This window comes from Diceros bicornis, unplaced genomic scaffold, assembly GCF_020826845.1.
Source record: "Diceros bicornis minor isolate mBicDic1 unplaced genomic scaffold, mDicBic1.mat.cur scaffold_67_ctg1, whole genome shotgun sequence".
Classification (NCBI taxonomy): domain Eukaryota; kingdom Metazoa; phylum Chordata; class Mammalia; order Perissodactyla; family Rhinocerotidae; genus Diceros; species Diceros bicornis.
In genome coordinates, this window is record NW_026691553.1 from 2,288,029 (window position 1) to 2,310,812 (window position 22,784).

Consider the following 22,784-nt stretch of genomic DNA (forward strand, 5'->3'; position numbering starts at 1 on the left):
CGCCGGGTCTGATTGGACGGGGCTCCAGGATCCTGTGTCCTGATTGGACGGCATTTCTGGCGCGCACTTTCATTGGACATGGTTCCTACCTACCACTGGGCCCTGATTGGTCCGGTCCCCAAGACCTCCTCTCTCCCCTGATTGAGTCCCTGCTCTCCCTACTGTTCTCCGCTCCCGCCCTCCTCGCCCCTGATTGGACAGTGTTCCCGTCCTGGAGTGAGAGGCGGCGGCGGCGGTCACGTGGCTGAGGGGGGCGTAAACGAGGGTCCCCGGCCTCCGCCGTTCCCTGCCCGGTCTCCTCACCGGACTCGCACCGCGCGCCCGAGTCGTCGCCCCGAGCTGAACCCGCTCCCGCCGGGGAGACGCTGCATCTGCCTGCAGCTCCGCGGCCCCTCCTCGTCCTCCTCCTGGAACGGGAAGTCCTGACTCAGTTTCCCTGGAGCGCCCCTCGGCAGCAGACGGGACAGGACGGCACAGGGGGCGCGGTGACCCCCGTGGTCGGCCCAGGGGCGCAGTCACCGCGGATGTGTGACCCTTTGTTAAGAGCAAAGACACGTAACACTGATGTCACCGCCTGCGAGCCTGGGTCGGGCTCGGTTTTGACCTGTGACCTGACACGGACACCCCGCCCCTCCTCTGGGACTTGAGGTCAAACCTGCGGTCTGGGGGCCTTCGTCCCCGTGGGAAGGGGGACCCCGCGGCCCCCCTGCGCGCAGGACTCGTCCCTGGACGACCACGGGTGCTGTTACCCAAGCTCAAGTGGGTCCCCCGTCCCACCCTCCCTCCCCCGTCTGACAGCAAGCCCCTCTGTGTTGTGTCCCCCCCCCACCACCACCGAGGCAGGGGTTTTAAAGGCAAAAGAGGAAGGGCCCGCCAGTGGCTTAGCGGTTAAGTGCGCATGCTCCGCTGCTGGAGGCCGGGGTTTTAAAGGCGAAAGAGGAAGGGCCCGCCAGTGGCTTAGCGGTTAAGTGCGCATGCTCCGCTGCTGGAGGCCGGGGTTTTAAAGGCAAAAGAGGAAGGGCCCGCCAGTGGCTTAGCGGTTAAGTGCGCATGCTCCGCTGCTGGAGGCCGGGGTTCGGATCCTGGGCGCGCACCGACGCACTGCTTCTCCGGGCATGCTGAGGCGGCGTCCCACATACAGCAACTAGAAGGAAGTGCAGCTATGACGTACAATTATCTACTGGGGCTTTGGGGGAAAAATAAGCAAATAAATAAAAATTATAAACAAAATAAATAAAGGCAAAAGAGGAAAGTTTGCCTTACAAAGAATGTTAATCAGGGTGGGCAGGAGAAAGCTGGTCTTGGCTAATCTTAATCAATGGCTAAGGCAACAGCCGGGCAATGTGATGAGCTGCAGGTTTCCTGCCAAGTTCTCGGAGTATTTGTGACTTCACTCAGTTCAAAGTTTATGTTCTGCCTGATGTAAATCTCGTTCCTTAATGGCTTCCCGGCTCCATCTTAAAGCACTTATCACCCCGTTTTGTTTCATATTTCACGTTTAACTCTTTTAATGGACAGTTCTTTCTGAAAGCATTGCTTATCCAGCATAGATTTGTTCAGTCCCATGTTGCTGGGAAGGACCCGTCCCAGCAAGTCATGACCCACATGAGAGAAAACCTTCTTTCCCGTTTTTTCTGATGGTTATTACAAGGAGTCAGTGTTATAAAGGTTACAACACATTTTGTAACCACAGGACTGGTTCAAACTGGCCCTATCACCATCCATAACAGAATGTCAAAGTTATCTGGCAGGGACAGCGCGACAAAACTGCAAGTCCTGTAGCTGAGGCATGCCCGGAGGGGAGGATTTTGACCTACAGTAACAGTCAGAAGCAAAGACTCCCCCAACTGCCAAAAAAAACAAAGGACCAAGAACTTCAAAGTTGGAACCTTTTCAAGATCGACGGGTGCATGGTCCAAGAAGATCCAGTGTTAAGGCTCCTTTTCATACCTTGCCATAAATGGTCTTGTTCAAAGGCCTTCCAATCAAAATTTGTCCTGCCAGGAGGATATGAACAGACACCTCTCCAAGGAAGATATACAGATGGCCAATAGGCACATGAAAAGATGTTCAACATCACTAATCATCAGGGAAATGCAAATCAAAACTACACTGATATCACCTTACGCCTGTTAGAATGACTATAATCACCAAGACAAAAAACAACAAACGCTGGAGAGGCTGTGGAGAAATGGTAACCCTAATCCACTGCTGGTGGGAAGGCAAACTGGTGAAGCCTCTATGGAAAACGGTATGGAGATTCCTCAAAAAATTAAAAATAGAAATACCTTATGATCCAGCTATCCCACTTCTGGGTATCTATCAAACAAACTTGAAGTCAACAATCCAAAGAGGCTTATGCACCCCTACGTTCATCACAGCATTGTTCACTATAGCCAAGAAGTGGAAGCAACCCAAGTGTCCCTCGACTGATGAGTGGATAAAGAAGATGTGGTATATATATACAATGGAATACTACTCAGCCATAAAAAAGACAAAATCATCCGATTTGCAACAACATGGATGGAACTGGAGGCTATTATGTTAAGCAAAATAAGCCAGACAGAGAAAGACAAACACTGCGTGATTTCACTCATATGTGGAAAATTAACACACGGACAGAGAGAACAGTTTGGTGGTTACCAGGGGCAAGGGGGGTGGGGGGTGGGCACAAGAGGTGAAAGGATGCATTTATATTGTGACTGACAATAACGTACAACTAAAATTTGACAATATTACAAACTATTATGACATTAAAAATTTTTTTTTAAAAATTTGTCCTGTCAGTGCTTCTGCATAATCCCTGCCCTCCCTAATCCCTTAAATTTTACCCCAAACCCTAGATGGGGGAGACAGATTTGAGCCCTCCCTCCTTTGTCCTTGCCAACTGATCTCACAATAAATCTGCTTCTTTTCTCAAAAGCTGGTGCCACAGTATTGGCTTCTGTGCACGGCAGACAATTTTAGCAACAAGGAGGCAGTCAGACTCCTGAAACATCTGAGAAATGACTGACAGTTCTCTTGCCCGGGAATTTCATCCAGTTACCTGAATGTACAGGTAAATAAGCCTTATCTGTCATTTCCATATGTTGAGTGACCCTAACCTTGGTGTCTGTAGAAGGTCTAGAGCAGATCTGAGTATTAGCATGAGAAGTTTAAAATTCAAGGACATATAGCAAAACTCCAATAATCATAAGGAAAGTTGTTAAGTGATATGCTAAGACCACCAGCTAACTAAGTGGGTCTTTCTTAGCAAAAATGCTGAATTGTCATCATGAGGGTCAATAAATTTATCAATGTGACAGAGGAAGTCTATTGTGAAGAGGCTGTTATAAGCTTAGAGCACTGCATTTATCATTCAGAGAGCAGTCAGCTGTAAGAGAAAACTCATAAAAACTGCCAAATACATTCACATGATTTCAATCGTGGAAGTATCCAGAAACTAGAAATGCAGGGTCACTGCAGGATCTCAACAAGGCAACCAGGGAAGGAAGTTCCCTCCATTTGTGGTTTGGTGTTAAACCTGTCAGGGTGGGGACAGGAAACAGGCCCACTACTAGAGAACAAGATGCTCCCTACACAGTTCATGTGATTAGGAGAAACCGTGGAGATAGAGGGGGCCCAGGATGAGAAGATCAGCGAGAGTGACAGCCTGAAGAAGTGGCCCGAGGGACACCAAAGAGCTGCAGGAAAATGCAGGGATTTGTGTGAACCTGAAAACCAAAGAGGGCCCACGATGGGGGAGCGTGTGGGAGAGTCTGTGGAATCTGCTGCCTGAGAGGGAACTCACATCAAACATGAGGTGTGGTTGGGGATGCTCCAGATGGGCAGAGCCTGAAGTCAGACAAGTGCTGTGACGCAGGCCCACCAGGTTCCCATGCACCCCTGTCCCCTGACAGGACAGAAGATCTGAGAGTCATGGCTTCCTCACCTCTCCTTTCCAAACCTTATGCACCTTCCTCTGCTCATGACCTTTACCTTAGAACCACAAACAGGACTCTGGGATACATGGTTTCCCCCCTCACCCAAGGTAACAGCACAATTCAGTAGAAGCATCTGGACACCAGCTCTCACCTTCAGGCCACAGCTCTCTCTTCTCAACTCAAGGCATCATGTCCATTTCCAACCAAGATCAAGGACGATGAGCAGAGTCCAATTATGAACATAATCAGATGGGACTGTGCTCTTCCAAGGATTTTACACAATCATTAATTTCTGTGAGGAACACAGTACTCATATCCACTAGCATTAAACAAATGTGGAAGACACATCTTTCAATAATAAAGACTGAAAGGGAGGGTAGATATTGAGTTAAAATTTTCCAGTATCTGCAGCAAGGGACCAGAAAAGAAATTTCAACAATACAGGTGTCATATCATGATCATTGATCATTTACTAGGAGAAAAACGGAGAGTAAGAATCAAAACGCTTTTTATCTAAAGTTACATCAAGTTGACCTGAAGAAAAAAAACAAAAAACAATAGCCACTTATTACCCCTGGGTACAAAACATGTTGTACTAGAAAGGAGACAAGTTCTATATAATTGTAAAATTATTTATAGTCCGAGATAACAAAATATAGACCTTTACATTGAGAGTTTCTGTCCAGTGTGTCTTCTTACGTGTACTCGCAGGGATGCGCTATGACCGAGTCTTTTCCCACAGTGCTGACACGTATAGGGCTTCTCCCCACCGTGTGTTCTCACATGTCCCCGCAGGGAAACAAGGTGCTTATAAGCTTTTCCACAGTCCTGACATTCATAGGGCTTCTCCTCACTGTGTGTTCTCACGTGTATCCACCGGGATGAGAAGTACTTGAAGGCCTTCCCACACTGCTGACACTCATAGGGTTTCTCTTCACTGTGCATTCTCCTGTGTTCCCGAAGGTTTGAGGAAGTAACAAAGGCTTTGCCACATTCCGTACATTCATAGGGTTTCACTCCACTGTGCATTTTCACATGTTTTCTCCAGTATTGGGGACAACGGAACGCTTTCCCACACTGATTACAGACAAAAGGTTTTTCTCCAGTGTGCATCCTCATGTGTCCTTGAAGGCAGTGCAGATACCTGAAGGTTTTCCCACACTGCTTACAGTCATAGGGCTTCTCCCCACTGTGCAACCTCATGTGTGCTCGAAGGTATGAGTACCAACGGAACGCTTTCCCACAGCACTCACACGCGTAGGGTTTCTCTCCAGTGTGCAATGTCACGTGTTCTCGAAAGTATGAGGGGCGGCTGAAAGCCTTCCCACATTCCTTACATTTGTAGGGTTTCTCTCCAGTGTGTGTCCTCATGTGTTGTATAAGGTAGGAGTTGAATATAAAGGCTTTCCCACATACCTTACATATGTGCGTTTTCTGTCCAGAGTGAATTCTCAGATGTCCCCAAAGAGACGAGGCACAGGTGTAAACTTTTCCACATTGCTTACACTCAAAAGATTTTTTACTATGGAGACTTTTCACATTTCTCTTAGATGCTCTCCCAGTATCCTGGTGTTCATAGGGTTTCTCTACAACGCCTGCTTCCAGATGAGGACTCAGGCACGAGACACAACTGCAGAGCTGCCCACATTCCGCACATGGATGAGGTTTGTGTTCAGTGTGAGATCCTTGCTGATTCTTCAGGAAAGAACAACCCATGAAGGCTTTTCCACACTTCGTGCATTCATCAGGTTTCACTCCAGTTGGACACCTCTCGTGCACAGGAAGGTTTGTAGTCTGCTCCAGGGTTTCTCCACAGTGATCACCTTCTTTCCTTTCACACAGACTCTCCACCATATGACTTCTGTTCAAAATAGGAAGCATACCATTAGAGATTAATGATTATAAGTGATTTCTTTGTTAAAAGATTTGATGGTTGTTAATGATTATTTCAACTATGTATTTGCCATTTTCAGTGAAAAGGAATGTTTTTGGCACTGCCTGCATTGTTACAAAGTGGAAAAGGTTAATGCTCTGGCTGAGAGCTCAAATGTAGCCATAACTTTCAGTGTTTATTACTCATGAGACTTCCTGATCATTGTTTCATGAGACACTCAATATCTTCATGACATTTATGAAAGTCTTCTCTTGTGAAAATTTTCTGAGGACACAAGTGTTTAGCTAGAGTTCTAATTTTATTTAATTTCAAGTGATTCTAACACTCTGCTGAGACCCCCCTCCTCCTGTGGGAACGCCACTCACCTCACACGTCTCTCCTGGGTTTGGTGCTGACCTCCAATGTTATGAAACGTCCAATTTTCTCCAAAAATAGACCGGGAATCACATCTTGTGAATCTTACTATTTTCTCTTCACTGGCTATTTTATTCTCCAATATATCCTGCTGAGGTCTCGATCCATTGCTTTTAACTTGAGTGCAACAATCTACAACAATTGGTAGCACAGTTTGATTTCTTGGGAAAGAAACAGTGGGATAAACGAAAGAAAATAGACCATATGTGGATATCTTCTCATAGACTGATCTAAAAATGGAAACAAATTATATAAGGAAGAATGGACAGGTGACCCAAGAAAAAGTCTGAGGACCTCAGCTATTCAGGACCTTGGTAAAGGAGAAATGAGTCAAAATGGTGGACTGATCACTAAGAAATACTTCAAAATAGATGGAGAGTGATGTTGCAAGAAATATTAGCAGAAAAGCAAAGTAGGAAGCAACTGGGCAAAATGCACATCCCGAAATACTCCCTTTATAAGAGTAGATACAGAATGTCTTCCCCAGGGGGTGAGGATGGATGAAAAGTCAACAGAAGCAGGTGAATGACACACGTCACCCTCTCAGTGACTGTGTCATGTCTCTAATGGGCACGTCCAAACATCATTCCCTCATCAAGAGCCTGTTCCTCCCGAGGGTGGTTGCTCTCGTGGTGTTCACAGGCACAGAGGCCCTAGAGGGAGACTTTCTCCACGGCCCCAGCTGCCATGGGACATGGGTGTGTGTGCAGCTGCTGACTGCTCGAGGAGAAGAGCTCACCATGAGGGAGGATGGAGGGGAATAAACATTCCATGAGACAGGCCCATACTTTGTCTTCAAGACCAGTGATGATGGATAAGTGTGGGTTAATTGCAGCAAAATCACCATGCCAACTGTGTGTTAACCACAGTCTAACTGTCACAAGGGTGGAAACCATAAAGCTGTTCTCACTGCCCCAAAGTGACACTGGAGATGAAGCTCACATTTATAAAATGAGGGAGACTGTTCAAGAGAAATAAAAGTCTGTTTAATACATGAAACTTTGTTTTCATGGAAAAGCTATTTGACTCTAGATGGTTCCATGAAGGCTTAGAGAGTGTCTCTCTTTTTCCCAACATATTCCCATTTCTCAGCCCCAATAGATAGAACTGTAAGAAATATTTGTTGCCTAAAAGACTGAGTGAAGGCATGAAGCCGTCCTCACCCACTGAGGCCAGGGTCCTGCAGGTCTCCAGCATCACATCTCTGTAGAGCTTCCTCTGAGCAGCATCCAGCAAAGCCCACTCCTCCGGGGTGAAGTTCACAGCCACGTCCTCAAAGACCACTGAGTCCTGAAAGAGCCCACATACTCTATTTCAGCCAGGCCCCAACTTCAGCAGTGTGTGTGGGAGGATGAGAGTCAGGGACCTGGACTCAATTCCTAGGACTCCTGAGCTCACACTCTCGTGGGAAATGACAAAAAGCAAATCAAATGCAGTATGTTCAGTGATGGTAAGTGCTTGGAAAGCTGAAGCAAGTGCAAGCACAACAACTGATACAGACTTATATGTGCATTTTCATAAGAATCATTTTTTCTCAGAGCAGATTCTGAGATAAGGTACAGACTGAAAAATGAAATCATCTTTCAGAGAACACAAGAATTGACAGCTGGATTGGTCAAAAGTTATTTCCTTGTCAGCTCCAAGAACAGGAACCAGAATGTCAGCATGTTGTGAACACAGATTTCCAGTGCAACTTGAGCTGAACAGTCTCGCCTTGGAAGCAACAGTGTTGAGGGGCCTGGACTCTTCCCTATATTCCAACAGAGGCAGAGACACAACTCCCTCTCAGGACGAGGGGGACACTGTGGGCACAGACGTGGGCCAGGGACTGGGGCCAGGCACACCTGATGGGTAAGAGGAGAGCCTGGATCCTGAGGAAATCTGTCAAGCTGCTGGCCCTCTCAAATAACGAACTGAGTGCCAGAAATTCAAGAAATATGGCCCCACAAAGAAGAGTCACTGAAGGATCTGAGGTTAATAGAGTGAAAGTGCCTTTTAAGAGAGAAAAAAATACCTATTAAATATCTTTAGAGCAATATAGGATAACACCAAACCCATGGAATAAAGAGCAAACAATTATGAAAAGAAATGAGAGATTGTTTAAACAAAAACAATCTCAAAATCTAAAGAAAAAAATTTCTAATTACATCAGCTACAAAGAAAGTCAGGCTACCTCACCTAGAGTAGCAACTGGGCTTTGCTAACCACACCCCTGATAGGAGATGAATTCTTGGTATAGTTTAAAAACTCAGATGACACCAATAAAAAAAGAAAGTAAAATAAATAATACATTTAAATAATGGGCAAAGAATGTGAGTAGATATGTCTCCAAAAAGAAATACAAGTGGTCTGGGGCCGGCCCCGTGGCTTAGTGGTTAAGTGCATGTGCTCCGCTGCTGGCGGCCCGGGTTCGGATCCCAGGTGCGCACCGACGCACCGCTTCTCCAGCCATGCTGAGGCCGCGTCCCACATACAGCAGCTAGAAGGATGTGCAGCTACGACATACAACTATCTACTGGGGCTTTGGGGGAAAAAAAAGGAGGAGGATTGGCAGTAGATGTTAGCTCAGAGCCGGTCTTCCTCAGCAAAAAGAGGAGGATTGGCACGGATGTTAGCTCAGGGCTGATCTTCCTCACAAAAAATAAAAAAATAAAAAAAAGAAATACAAGTGGCCAATAACCTCATGAAAAGATGCTAGACATCACTAATCATTAGGGACCCACATCAAATTCAATATTGGAGAGACACTTGCCAACCCATGCTACAAGGCCAGTATTACTCTGACCTCTTATCAAAACCAAAGACATCATAACTACAGAAAACTAGAGACCGATATCCTTCATAAATATAGACAGGAAATCCCTCCACAAAATCCTAGGAAACCAAACCCACGTAAAAGGATTCTACACCATGACCACGGGGGATTCATCCCAGGAAAAAAAAGGTTGGTCCAACAAACGGAATATCAGTGTCAAGTACCTTATTACTAGAATAAAGAACAGAAAACACATGGTCACCTCAAGAGACAGAAAAGTCATCTGACAAAACCCAACACCCGTTCACGATAAAAGTACTCAGCAAACTAGGAACAGAAGGGAACTTAACCAGAGGGACGAGCATCCAGGAAAAGCCCACACCTAACATTTCAACAGACACGTCTCTGAAAAAAAAAAAATACAAGCGGCCAATAAGCACATGAAAAGATGCTAGACATCAGCTACCAGGGAAATGCAAACCGAAACTACAAGCAGACCCTCTTCACACCCTCGAGGATGGCTATAAGATGGACAAACAAGTGCTGGCGGGACGTGAGGAAGCTGGAACCCTCACACGTTGCTGATGGGAAGGTAAATGGTGCAGCCACTTTGGAAGACAGTCTGGCGGGTCCTCAATGATGAACACAGAGCTACCATATAACAGCAATTCCACTCCTAGGTATCCATCGACCCAAGAGAAGCGGAAACATCAACACAAAAAGGAATACACAGACATTCACAGCGTGATTCATAATAGCCAAAAGGTGGCAACAACTCAAAAGTCCATCAAGAAATCTGGATAAGCCAAATGTGGAATATCCATACAATGCGGTATGATTGGGCAACGAGAGGAGTGAAGTCTTGGTCCACGGCACAAAAACAATGAACCCTGAGAACATGGACAGGCCCAAAAAAAGACCACACAGAGCATGATATCGTGTATATGAAATGTACAAAACAAGCCAATCTATGAACATAGAAAGTAGATTCATTAATTGCCTAGAACTCAGGGAGGGGGTGGCCTGGAATGAGGAGTCACTGCCAACAGACACAAGCTTTTCTTTGGGGGTGATAAACACGTTGTAGAATCTCTGGGATCAGGATAGCTGACGGTGACTTGGGAAGACCCTGAACTAGCCTCCTGCCATGGACACAAGTCTACAACTACATATGGAGCAATTCACTCTGAAAACTAGCTGAACAGGGTCCACGTGGAGATGGGTAAGAGAGGCAGAGACAGGATCTTGCCAAAAACCCCACCCCCTGTGCACAACCCACCATCAGGAGGGATCTCACAAAGGTAGAGCTTCTCCCTGAGGAGTGAGGGGTTCATGGCCCACATCAGGCACCCCAATCCTTGGGACCTGCATGGGAGAGATGAGCCCCCTGTCTTGACATGAGTACAGCCATGTTTGGCCGCTCCGTTGACCTACAGCCACCAGCACAAAAAGAAATATAAAAGCTGCTTTCTGCGTGGTGGGAACTGGCCTTTCTCCCACGGAGAGAGTTGCGAGTTGTAACATTTCAAGGCTCTTGGAGCGTCGTAGCACGGGATGGACTGGCCATCTGTGCCGGGCTGGGACGATAACCAAAGAGAACAATGCACGTACACAACTACTGGGCTGGGACATTAGCCAGGGGGCTCAGTGCACGTACGCCACTGATAACCATTTTGTGCATGGGAACACTAAACGCTTGCTCTGCAAACTCTGTAATTGCTTACTCTGAAAATTACTGATGGTATAAAAACTGCTGGAAACTGAGACCCGGAGAGAGTTCCACCTGTGGAAGGGACACCTTGCCCAGGACGTGTGATCCTTGCCCAGCCGCGTCGATTGACAGGGCTCTCCCGGCAGTGGGGCGTGGATGTTGTGAGTAACTGATTTGATGTGAAGTAATTGATCTGATGTGAAGTAATTGATCTGATGTGTTCTCTTTTCGGTCAACCTGGTGTTTCTCTTTCCGGTTGATTTGTGTCATTTCTCTTCAGCCGATGTGGGTGTTTTCCCTTTCCAGTCGGGCTGATGTTTTTTCCCTCTTAATATTTGACCTATTTGGATCTGTTTGCAGACTGTCACCTTTACTATCCTCTATATAATAAAATATACCTTCAGTCCATTTGTCTGGAGTGGAAAGTGTCTTTTACGTCTCCGATCGAATCCCCGAACCTTTCATAACACCCCCAAACCGTTTGGCTTGGAAAACCAATGGGGCTTATGTCCAGGAGAACCAGAGGGCTGTAGGGAACGAAGATTCCACTCTTAAAGGGTTCACATGCAGACCCACTGGCCCCAGGACCAGCGTGAAAACAGCAGTTTGATAAGTGCCTGGACCACAGGTGAAAGATAATCATTTGCTAATCTTGAAAGCATCAGCCAGAAGGGCAGGAGTCCCTTGGGACTCTCTCTGGGGAAGGAGCTGCTGGTGGGTGCCATTTGTACACTCTCCCTCTATCCCGCTACCACTAGTGGGCACGTCCCTCCTCACACCCCTTGTGCAGTCCCACCAAAGCCAGCAGGCATGCACAAGCCACACAGGGAACACCCTCTAAGCCTCTGGATCCGGTGGGCCGGGGGGATTGTGTTTCTGGGCCCTACAGATCTGAGACAACCAGAGAGACCATTCTTGGTGGACTACCATCCCCAGGGCACTGCACAGTGGACTGAAACACACCCCAAGTCCTCCTTCACATTACTTGTCCTGGACCTTCAGCCCGAGGAGCAAGCTTCAGGTTTACCACACATCTGGAGGCTACGTAAGCGATCTCAGGGAACACAGGCCAAGGGACACATCCTTGCACTTCCCTTTGGACTCAGGACAGCTCACCAGTACCTCCCAGAAAGAAGCCCATACACTCACCTGGAGCCCCAATTTTCTTTTGCAACTACTGCCAAGGGGGACATCTCCAGATCACCTGGTATGGATGCCAGCAAGGTTTACAACTGCAGTCCCCCAGGACTGTATATAATTGTATACCTTAAAAGCTGCTGCCTGAGTGTCTAGCTCCCAGTCAGCCTGAACTAGGTGCTGACTGAGACCCCTCCCTCTGGGACACTCACAGGTCTCGGCACACCCCAAACAGCTGGAAGCTACCAAGGATACATCAGGCTGCTTTGACAATCACAAAAGTTCCAGAGACAACCAAGAGCTAGGACAAGGTTAAATGATAAGGTTCATCTCCCACACCAGGCCACTCCTTCAAGACCAGGAGAGAAAGCTCTTTTGTCTCATACACAGAAACAAACACAGAGTCAAACAAAATGAGGAAACAAAGGAATATGTTGTAAACAAAAGAACAAGATAAAACCCTAGAAAAAAGCCATAATAAAACAGACAACAGTAATTTACCTGATAGAGAGTTCACAGTAATGATCATAAAGATGCTCAATGAACTGAGGAGAAGAAAGGATGAACACTGTGAGAACTTCAACAAAGAGTTGGAAAATATAAGAAGTACCCAATAGAAGTCACAGAGCTGAAAAATACAATAATTGAACTGAAAAAATATACCAGAGGAGTTCAACAGCAGACTAGATGAAGCAGAAGAAAGAATCAGTGATCTGGAAGACAGGGCAGAGGAACTCACCCAAACAGAACAGCAGAAATTTAAAAACAAAAAAATGTTTTTTAAGCGACAATCTTAAGAGACTTAAGGAACAGTATCAAATAGAATAATATTCATTTGTTGTTTTTATCTACTACTTATAAGTAAGATCCTATGGTATTTAACCTTCTCCCTCTGACTTATTTCACTTAGCATAATACCCTCAATGTCCATCCATGCTGTCACTCAAGTGGAATAATATTCACATTATAAGGGTCCCAGAAGGAGAAGAGAGAGAAAAAGGGGAAGAAAACTTATTTGAAGACATGATGGCTAAAAACTTCTCTAACATGTGGAAAGAAAAAAAAAAAAATCAGATCCAAGAAGCCCAGAGAGTTCCAAACAAGACGAACCCAAACAGATCCACACCAAGACACATTATAATCAAAATGCCAAAAGTTAAAGGGAGAATCTTAAAAGCAGCAAGACAAAAACAACTTGTTACCTACAAGGGAACCCCCATAAAACTATCAGCAGATTTCTCAGCAGAAACTTTGCAGGCCAGAAGGGAGTGGCATGATATATTCAAACTGCTGAAAGGGAAAAAAGTTCCAACCAAGAAAACTCTACCTAGCAAGGTTATCATTCAGAATTGAAGGAGAGGTAGAGAGTCTTCCAGCCAAGCAAAAGCTAAAGGAGTTCATCACCAGTAAACTGGCCTTATGAGAAATATTAATGGGACTTCTTTAAGTTGAAAAGAAAGGATACTAATTAGTAACAGGAAAACATATGAAAGTAAGAATCTCTCTGGTAATGATCAGTATATAGTAAAAGTAGTGGATTAATCACTTACAAAGCTAGTATGAAAGTTAAAAGGCAAAAGTAGTAAAAAAACAATAATAACTACAATAACTAGTTAAGAGATACACAAAATAAAACAATGTCAAATGTGACATCAAAAACAAAACATGTTGTGGGGGCAAAAATGTAGAGATTTAAAATGCATTTAAACTTAACTTGCTATCAATTTAAAATAGACTGATATATATACTGGCTGTTAGATGTGAGACTCCCGGTAACCACAAAGCAAACACCTGCAGTAGATATACAAAAGATAATGAGGAATCTAAGCATTCCATTCAAGTTACCAAACACAAGGGAGGAAAGAAGAGAAGAAAAAAGGAACAGAATGTTTTGGCATCACAAAACAGCCAGAGGGCCGGCCTCATGTCTTAGCAGTTAAGTGCACACGCTCCACTGCTGGCGGCCCGGGTTCGGATCCTGGGCGCGCACCCACGCACCACTTCTCTGGCCACACTGAGGCCGCATCCCACATACAGCAACTAGAAGGATGTGCAGGGCCTAGAAGGATGTGCAGGGCCGGCCCTGTGGCTTAGCAGTTAAGCGCACTCGCTCCGCTACTGGCGGCCCAGGTTCGGATCCCGGGCGCGCACCAACGCACCGGCCTCTCCGGCCGTGCTGAGGCCGCGTCCCACATACAGCAACTAGAAGGATGTGCAACTATGACATACAGCTATCTACTGGGTCTTTGGGGGGAAAAAAAAAAAGGAGGAGGATTGGCAATAGATGTTAGCTCAGGGCTGATCTTCCTCACCAAAAAAAAAAAAAAAAAAAAGAAGAAGGATGTGCAGCTATGACATACAACTATCTACTGGGGCTTTGGGGGAAAAAATAAATAAATAAAATTATTAAAAAAAAAAACCAGCCAGAAAAAATTTAACAAAATGGCAATAAGTACGACCTATCAATAATTACTTTAAATGTAAATGGATAAAATTCTCTAATCAAAAGAGAGAGCAGCTGAATGGATAACAAAACAAGACTCATCTCTATCTTACATCACTCCAGATGTAAGGACACAGACTAACAGTGAAGGGATGGAAAAAGGTGTTTCATGCGAAAGGAAACCAAAAGAAAGCTGGGGTGGCTATACTCCTATCAGACAAAATAGACTTTAAAACAAAGACTGTAATAAGAGACAAAGAGAATCATCACTACATAATGATGAAGGGGTGAATCCAGCAAGAGGATAAATACATTTGTAAATATTTATGCATCCAACATAGCAGCACATAAATACATACAACAAATTTTAAGAGACCTAAAGGGGGAAACTGACAGCAATACAATAGTAAGAGGGAACTTTAATACCTCCACATACATCAATGGATAGAGCATCCAGACAGAAGATCAATAAGGAAACACTGGCCTTAAATGATACATTAGCCCAGATGGACTTAAGAGACATATACAGAACATGTCACCCAAAAGCAGCAGAACACACATTCTTTTCAAGTGCACATGGAACATTCTCCAGGATAGACCATGTTAGGCCACAGAAAAAGTCCTAATAAGTTTAAGAAGACTGAAATCATATCAAGCATCTTTCCAACCACAATTGTATGAAACCAGAAATCAACTACAAGAAGAAAAATCACAAATATGTGAAAATTAAACAACATGCTACTGAACAACCAATGGGTCAAAGAAGAAATCAAAAAATAAAAATAAAAAATACCTTGAGACAAATGAAAATGGAAATACAACAAAGCAAAATCTATGAGATGCAGCAAAAGCATTTCTCAAAGGGAAGTTTACAGCCACATAGGCCTAAAAGAAACAAAAAGAGTCTCAAATAAAAAATCTAACGTTACAGATAAAAGGATTAGACAAAGAACAAATGAAGCTCCAAGTTAGTAGGAAGAAGGAAATAATAAAGATCAGAGTGGGGCTTGCCCTGTGGCGTAGAGGTTAAGTGCACGCACTCCACTGCTGGCGGCCCAGGTTTGGATCCGGGGGTGCACGCCGACGCACCGCTCATCAAGCCATGCTGTCGCGGTGTCCCATATAAAGTGGAGGAAGATGGGCACAGATGTTAGCCCAGGGCCAGTCTTCCTCAGCAAAAAGAGGAGGATTGGCAGATGTTAGCTCAGGGCTAATCTTCCTCACACACAAAAAAAAACAAAAACAAACCTGCCCAATGATTTGAGGAGAAGTGCTGGTTCCCATTTAAAAACACATCTGTCTGCTGCATACACCAGGACAGAAGTAAAAGATGCCTTAATCTGTCATTTTTTACTGTTGGAGACAATGAATTTAAGATATTCCTATTGGTGGGCCGGCTCTGTGGCTTAGTGGTTAAGTGCGCGCACTCCGCTGCTGGCAGCCCGGGTTCGGATCCCGGGCGCGCACCGACGCACCGCTTCTCCAGCCATGCTGAGGCCGCGTCCCACATACAGCAACTAGAAGGATGTGCAGCTGTGACACACAACTATCTACTGGGGCTTTGGGGGAAAAAAAGGAGGAGGATTGGCAATAGATGTTAGCTCAGAGCCAGTCTTCCTCAGCAAAAAGAGGAGGATTAGCACGGATGTTAGCTCAGGGCTGATCTTCCTCACAAAAAAAAATAATAATGAATAAATAAATAAACACCAAGGCAGCTGCCAGAGGAATCTGGGGCCATTCACCAGAGTTCCCACCAGTGAGGGATGGGCACATCGATTCTACTGGCCCCCTCCCAAGCAAGGGCTCTAACTATGCCCTGGTTTGTGTGGACACTGTGTCTGGCCTAACCCAAGCGTTCCCCTGTCACCATGGAAACCGGGCAGCCACAACTAGGGGTTAGAGAAGCAGAGTACATGTGCAGATGCCCTGGTTGAATAGTGATCGGGGAGTCACATCTCAAAGGTGACGATGTGTAAGCCTGGGCAGAAGAACACGACACTGAATGGAGGGCCCACTCCCCTGTAACCCGCACGCAGCAGGCTGGGGACAAAGGCAAGGTGGGAAATTCAAGCAGCAGATTCAATTACTAACAGGCAGAACCACCTCGGCCGGGTGGACTGAAGGACTGTCCCAGGCTTTAATAGACTTGACTCATCCACCAGTGGGGCCAGTCGCCCCATGTCCAGACTGGGGACCCCCACTGAGACACCCAACACTGTAAAGGCATGGAAGTCGAGGGACGCAGCCACGGTCCCGACTCTCACTGTGGGTCAACGTGCTATGAACACCAAGCCCCTCGTGCCTGGGGGAGGCCTCATCTATGGAACGAGCAGTGGGATGGCCCCCAGGATGGGTGAGTTACTTCACGCCCAGGGTGAGGGGACTACTCAGTCTCCACCAGGATCCTGCCATCCTGCTGCAAGCTGGGCCTGTGGAAACGCACTCCACCTGGAACGGACACACGTGGAGAAAGGGGAGGAGGTGGCCCCTGGGCTGGCAGATCCCCCCCCATCCATCTCCTCACCCCTGACAGTGCAGCCTCCCCGGCCAACATGTGTGCTGTGCACAGCCAGGTCCAGTCCCCAAAGCTGCCAACCTCCCCCTCCTCAAGGCCAGGTGGGCACATCGTCTTCCCACTGGGACCATCGCTTGTCCACCATCTCTGTCTCCTCCATTGGCCTGGAGGAGGTTACGACACATATAGAAGTCCTTGCTAAACTCACCCAGCGAGCTTGAATGACAGCCAAGGAAGCCCGTCCTTACAGAACACGGAAACACCTCTAATCAGAAGGGCTGTCCTCCAAAACAGGGTGACTTTGACATCGTCCCTGCCTCACAGGAGGCCCCTGTGCCGTTATCCCAACAGAACGCTCTGTGTTCACCCCCGAGGAGCTGATGTGTCATCGTCACTAAACCACACGAGGACACACTTGAGTGCTCCAAAGCTGGCCCAGGGGACCTGAGACATCAATGGCTCAGATCACGGGGCTCCTGGTGGAGAAAGCTTCACTGACTTCAGGAATCACTGTCTTAATCCGTGTTTCCTCCTGCATGTACCTGTCTTGTTGCTGTGACATCTGCCACCAATGCAGCCAGACAGCCACCCAAGGGGCCACCTCCAGGCTAGTGAAACCCGACTGCTCAGGGCACACTGTGGAAAAGGGGGCCTGAGGGATCCTAAGAGCTGCTCAGGGGGGTGGAGTGTTGCAGGGGGTCATCCAGAGGACCGAGATGGCCACTTGACCCCTGGGCAGGACGCAGGCAACTGGAGGCTCCACCCCTTCCCCTGGGCTTGGAATGTGTGTTCAGCTTGCTTTTCCAGTGACAGAAGCTGCCAAGGACACAGCCTTGAGACCACCTGGACCGTGGACGTGACTCAGCACAGTTAAGGCCTCTACATAAACTTGAAGACTGGCAGGTGGGCACCAGACACTCCTCGTCTTGCAGCCACCAAGACGGCCTCCTCAGTAAGGTCTCTTGCTCATTAACACTGCCTCCTGCCAATCTGGAGGGTCAGCCTCTTTCTTCCCTCTCTCCTGCCCTCCTGTACAGGGGCTGGTTGCAGATTACACCTGGGGAGCTCCCCAGGAAAAATATTGCAACAAAAACCATTTCACAGCACAATGATCCCATGTCACACCCAAAAAGACTAGGAAGATCATCAGACAACCAGGTTTTTAGTAAGTTTCCAGAATGCACTCTCACAAAAATAAATCTCAATGTATTCTCAATCACTTGAAACACGCAGTTGAAAAGTTAATTTTTAAAATAGACTTTTTAGGGCAGGCCCCGTGGCTTAGTGGTTCAGTGTGCGCGCTCCGCTGCTGGCGGCCCGGGGTTCGGATCCCGGGCGCGCACTGACCCACTGCTTCTCCGGCCATGCTGAGGCCCCGTCCCACATACAGCAACTAGAAGGACGTGCAACTATGATGTACAACTATCTACTGGGGCTTTGGGGGAAAAAAATAAATAAATAAAAATTATAAAAAAAAAAAGATAAATCCATTAAATCTAAAATTAGCCTTGTTTGGGGGTTTGTTTGCTCTTGTTTTTGTTTGAACTTAACAAAAACTACTTCTGAAAACTGAAATGGCAGGCAAATTGTAAGATGAGCTGACATTTTCCATAGAACAAGGAGGTGGGATTTTTCCCTAACAGACGACAAAGCTTTTTAAACCACAGTGATTTGGGACCGGCCCCGTGGCATAGTGGTTAAGTTCACACGTTCTGCTTCAGGGTCCTGGGTTCGTGGGTTTCAATCCCACACATAGACCTACATACCACTTGCCAAGCCATACTGTGGCAGCATCCCGCATGCAAAATAGAGGAGATTGGCATAGATGTTAGCTCAGTGACAATCTTCCTCACCAAAAAAATAAACAAACAAATAAAATAAAGTACAGTGATTAGGACAGGACGGTGTTATCACAGGGATGGACAAAGACACCAATGAAAAAACCAGACCACCTGAACCAGGCCCCCGTGATGTTGGCCAGTGGATCTATCCCAGAGCAGGCTGTGCCGGGCAGCAGTAGAGATGGTGACACTTTGACACGTCAGGCAGTGATGACTGGTTATCTAGAGGGGAATATCAACCTCACGTAAAATAACCAACTCACTGTAGACTTAACTGTGAGAAACGAAAGTAGGACACTGAGAAGTTACAGAACACATCTTAATGACATAAAGAAGAGACTGAGATATTCCAGTCTATTAAATTAAGATGAGGGCCGGCCCCGTGGCTTAGCAGTTAACTGTGCGCGCTCCGCTGCTGGTGGCCCGGGTTCGGATCCCGGGCGCGCACCGACGCACCGCTTCTCCAGCCATGCTGAGGCCGCGTCCCACATACAGCAACTAGAAGGATGTGCAGCTATGACACACAACTATCTACTGGGGCTTTGGGGGGAAAATAAATAAATAAAAATTATAAAAAAAATAAATTAATTAATTAAGATGAGTCCATCAAAGTGCAGAATAGGGAGAAATTGTACACCACAATCTGGAAGAAAATATTTGCAATACCTAGAAAGGAAAAAGGATGACTGTCCAGACCATGGAAAGAAAACATAAGAAATCAGTAACACAAATGAATTAGAGGGGAGGACATGACTGAAATCTCTCTGAAGGGAGATGAAATGCCTCACGAGAAATGCTCAACCCCTATGGGAATCAATACAAACCAACGTGGAACCCCAGGAGACCCCGCTTCACACTCGAGATGGACACAAGTTAGTTACTTCAAGTGCTGGAAATGACATGGAATAAACACACATGTGCGACAGTGAGACACTGGATTCCCACACTCCTCCATCCGCATTTCCTAGGAAATTGGAACTTACCCATAATCTACAATTCTGCAATTTCTCTCCAACGTGTAAAAATTTATGACCCACTTGCACTTGGAGACAAACACAAGAATGACTGCAGCAGCAATGCCGAGAAAAGGCAAAAATAAATGTGACACAACCCAGGCCCCACAAGACTGGAAGGGAGGAGGCACCCGGGTGACCCCAGCCACAGACATCAGCCCGTGTGACACAGACTGAGGCTGAGGAACCACAGAGAACCTTCCGTGTGACATTGACGCTGTATGCTGGTAACCTTCACTCACTGCACATTCCACAGAGGAGGATCACACAGAGCACCGCTGGGGGATGAAGGACAGACCTAAAGCTGCAGAGAGCAACACAGAGAACCAGGAGCGGGTCACCCCAGGGCAGCAGCTGGGAGACGCCACCAACCAACCAAGAACACACAAACCTTACACCTTCACACAGTGGGGCAGCAGTCTGAGTGCTCGAGCGCCCTGGGGCCACCCGGCAGCAGGTCCGTCAGGAGACGGGAAGATGAGCCCAGAGTGAGCCCGCTCAGACCAGCACCCGCTCCACAGCCCACACGGCCACCTGAACGCACAGGGTGGAACCTGACCCTGAGCTGGGGGCCCGGCCCCCTGCTGAGAGGGAGCCAGGGTGGCCCCTCCCAGGGAAGGACTGAGGGGACCCTGAGACCCCTGGGGACTGAACTCCACAGCTGCACACACCCTGCTCCCCCTCCTCAGTGTGGAAACGCCCCCCTCCAGGCCTCAATTCTCCCCAAGGAGGAGACGCTCAGAGATCACGTTCTGACCCGTATAAACTCTCACTCCATAAACCCTTCCAGCAGCAGATGAACCCAAGGAGCTTCCCCAAGTCTGACCTTCACAGACTCACTCAGTTGGCACACACCACACTTCACTCCACCCACTCTATGGAGGATGCAAAACCCACCCTCAGGACACAGCCCCAGGGCAGCCCCACCCCGCCCCCAGCACCTCTGCAGGGGGGTCTCCCTGCCCCTGCTCTGTGGCTGCTCTCAGCACCAACAGCTCCTTCTGCCGTGGTTCTGGGGGTGGAGTCACCTGCAGGGGTGAAGCCCAGCAAGACCCCTGCCCCTTCCTTCACCTCCCACGCAGGCTCAGCATTAGGGGCAGCTTGTCCCCAGCCCAGGAGATGCACCTGCTCCAAGACCCCTGGATCATTTAAATGGGACACAGACCCCATCCCAGTGTGTGGATGAGAACCCACAGAATCCTGCTTCCCCCTGTGTCAAGGATAAGGCAGGGGAGGGGAATTCTAGGGCACTTTTATGGTTTAAATAACTGGTCACTGCTTATCCCTTTCAGAAAACAGATACCAGTTCACTATCATCCTCATGAGAACAAGTCGTAAATCAACAAACCAGCATTGATGGCTTTTGGGTTTCACAGGTCACAGTTCACAGAATTTGCATTAACCTCTGAGGACCAGCTATTAACAGGCAGTGGGACAGGTCCACACAGTGTCACAAACTGTGCAGCCTGCATAGCAGAGTCACTACCAGTTTTATGAACTTTTTAAGTCCAGGACGCCCCCCACCTGCCTGAAGGAGCGGGACCCCGTGCACTTTCCCCGCAATTCTCCTGGGAGAGAGGACGTTCTCTGTACTGAGACACTCTCCGCAGCCGCATCTCTGGAATGCCCCGGAATAACACGAGTCAGCAGAACAGGGCAGAGACCTGAGACACCGACACCCCCACTACAGGGAAGAGACGAGGCAAAAAGAATCCAGTGACTTCACACCTGCTGAACCTGAGGCTGGACTAAGAGAAAGCTATTCGTGCTGGGCGGGACACAGAGGGGGCAGCTCACAGGTGTCAGGTGACAATGCGGAATCCTCCCTGAGCCCTGGGCTCCTGGAAACATCCAGGGAAGGTGGAAGCCCCTCCCCCACCCTTTTGTGTTCTGGAAACCTGCACGCCTGAAGAAACCTCCCCCCCTTCCCCAAAGGACTTAGATAAGACGCACACCCAGGCCCCTCCCGTTTATCCGGGACAAGGCCAGACACAGACGCTCCCAAATCCCCATTCTCTGTCTCATCAATAACCAGCTGAAGTGCTCGTCCCCACCGACAAGCAGAACGAATGCGTGTTGGCCCCACTGGCTCAGCCTCTCTCCCCCCAGACCCCTGAGCTGCGGCCGCCCTCAGCCTGGTCAGCACACAGCCCCTCCCAGGACAGGCTGGGCTCAGGGACCTGCCAGCCCAACATCACGCCTGCTTCTCCTGGTCGTGTCTGCTCCTCTCTGCACAGAGACACTCCGCCCGACTGTGGAGACGCCTGCAGATCTGACGGCCAGAGCCCCCTCCCCCACTGCAGAGCCCCCGCCCTGACCGCCCGGCCGGGGGTCGTCCCTAACCCTCCGACCCCGCCCGGCCAACGACTCGCGGGGAGGACGGGGAACCCGGGACCCCACGCGGGGCCGGGACGGGAGCCGGGACCCTCCCCGCGGCCGAGGGCAGGGGCTCGGGGGAGACCCGGGGGGCGCGGGGAGACCCGGGCCCGCGGCCGCTTCCCGCCGGTTCCGGCCGGTTCGCACCAGCCCCTCCCGGTCCCGGCCGGGCCCGCGCACTCACCATCTCCGCCCGCTCCGAACCCTCCGGGCGTCCTCCCCGCGGCCCCGGCAGGTGAGAGCGACGGGGACGGGACAGCTGGGGCCGCGCGAGGCAGGTGCGCGCGAGGAGGCGGCCGGACGAGACAGACGTCCACGAGGCTGCGAGCGCGCCCGCCCCCGGCTCTGATTGGACGGTGCTCCAGGCCCGCGCCCGGCTCTGATTGGACCGTGCTGCAGGGCCCGCGCCTGGCTCTGATTGGACGGTGCCTTGGGCACTCCCACCCCCTTGGCGCGTTACTGGACGGTTTCCCCACCCCGTGGGCGGGCCCGCCGACGCCTCCTGGACCCGGAAGTCCTGACTCAGTTTCCGCAGGGGGCGCCCCTCATCCGGAGCCAAAACTGGACAAAACGAGACCACAGGGGCTGGTGACCTCCGGGCTGGGGGTCGGCTCCCAGCGGAGTCACCGCTGAGCTTTGCCCTCTGTCTAGGAACAAAGATGCCCTGTTACGTCACCAGGACTGGGTCCGGCTCTGATGTGACGTGTGACCTTTGACACCGGGAGGCCCCGCCTCCGTCCCCGCCGCCACCTCTGGGGCTTG

General features: G+C 48.6%; 1 protein-coding gene across 3 annotated transcripts in view; it reads right to left on the reverse strand.

Moving 5' to 3' along the window:
* The window catches only part of LOC131403342 (zinc finger protein 77-like), a 41,832-nt gene extending 19,559 nt beyond the window's left edge, over window positions 1-22,273 (reverse strand). Inside the window, exons 1-4 of one of the 3 annotated variants that reach the window (XM_058537606.1) lie at window positions 22,207-22,273; window positions 7,395-7,521; window positions 6,183-6,363; window positions 4,456-5,784 (exon numbers count right to left, since the gene is read on the reverse strand). In XM_058537606.1, coding sequence (XP_058393589.1) covers window positions 4,587-5,784; window positions 6,183-6,363; window positions 7,395-7,521; window positions 22,207-22,209 — 1,509 coding nt within the window. In that variant the 5' untranslated portion in view covers window positions 22,210-22,273 and the 3' untranslated portion in view covers window positions 4,456-4,586. Of the gene's footprint in view, window positions 1-4,074; window positions 5,785-6,182; window positions 6,364-7,394; window positions 7,522-22,206 lie in introns of those variants that run through there. The other 2 variants (XM_058537603.1, XM_058537605.1) reach the window with 2 other exon arrangements.
* Window positions 22,274-22,784: the final 511 nt, after the last annotated feature.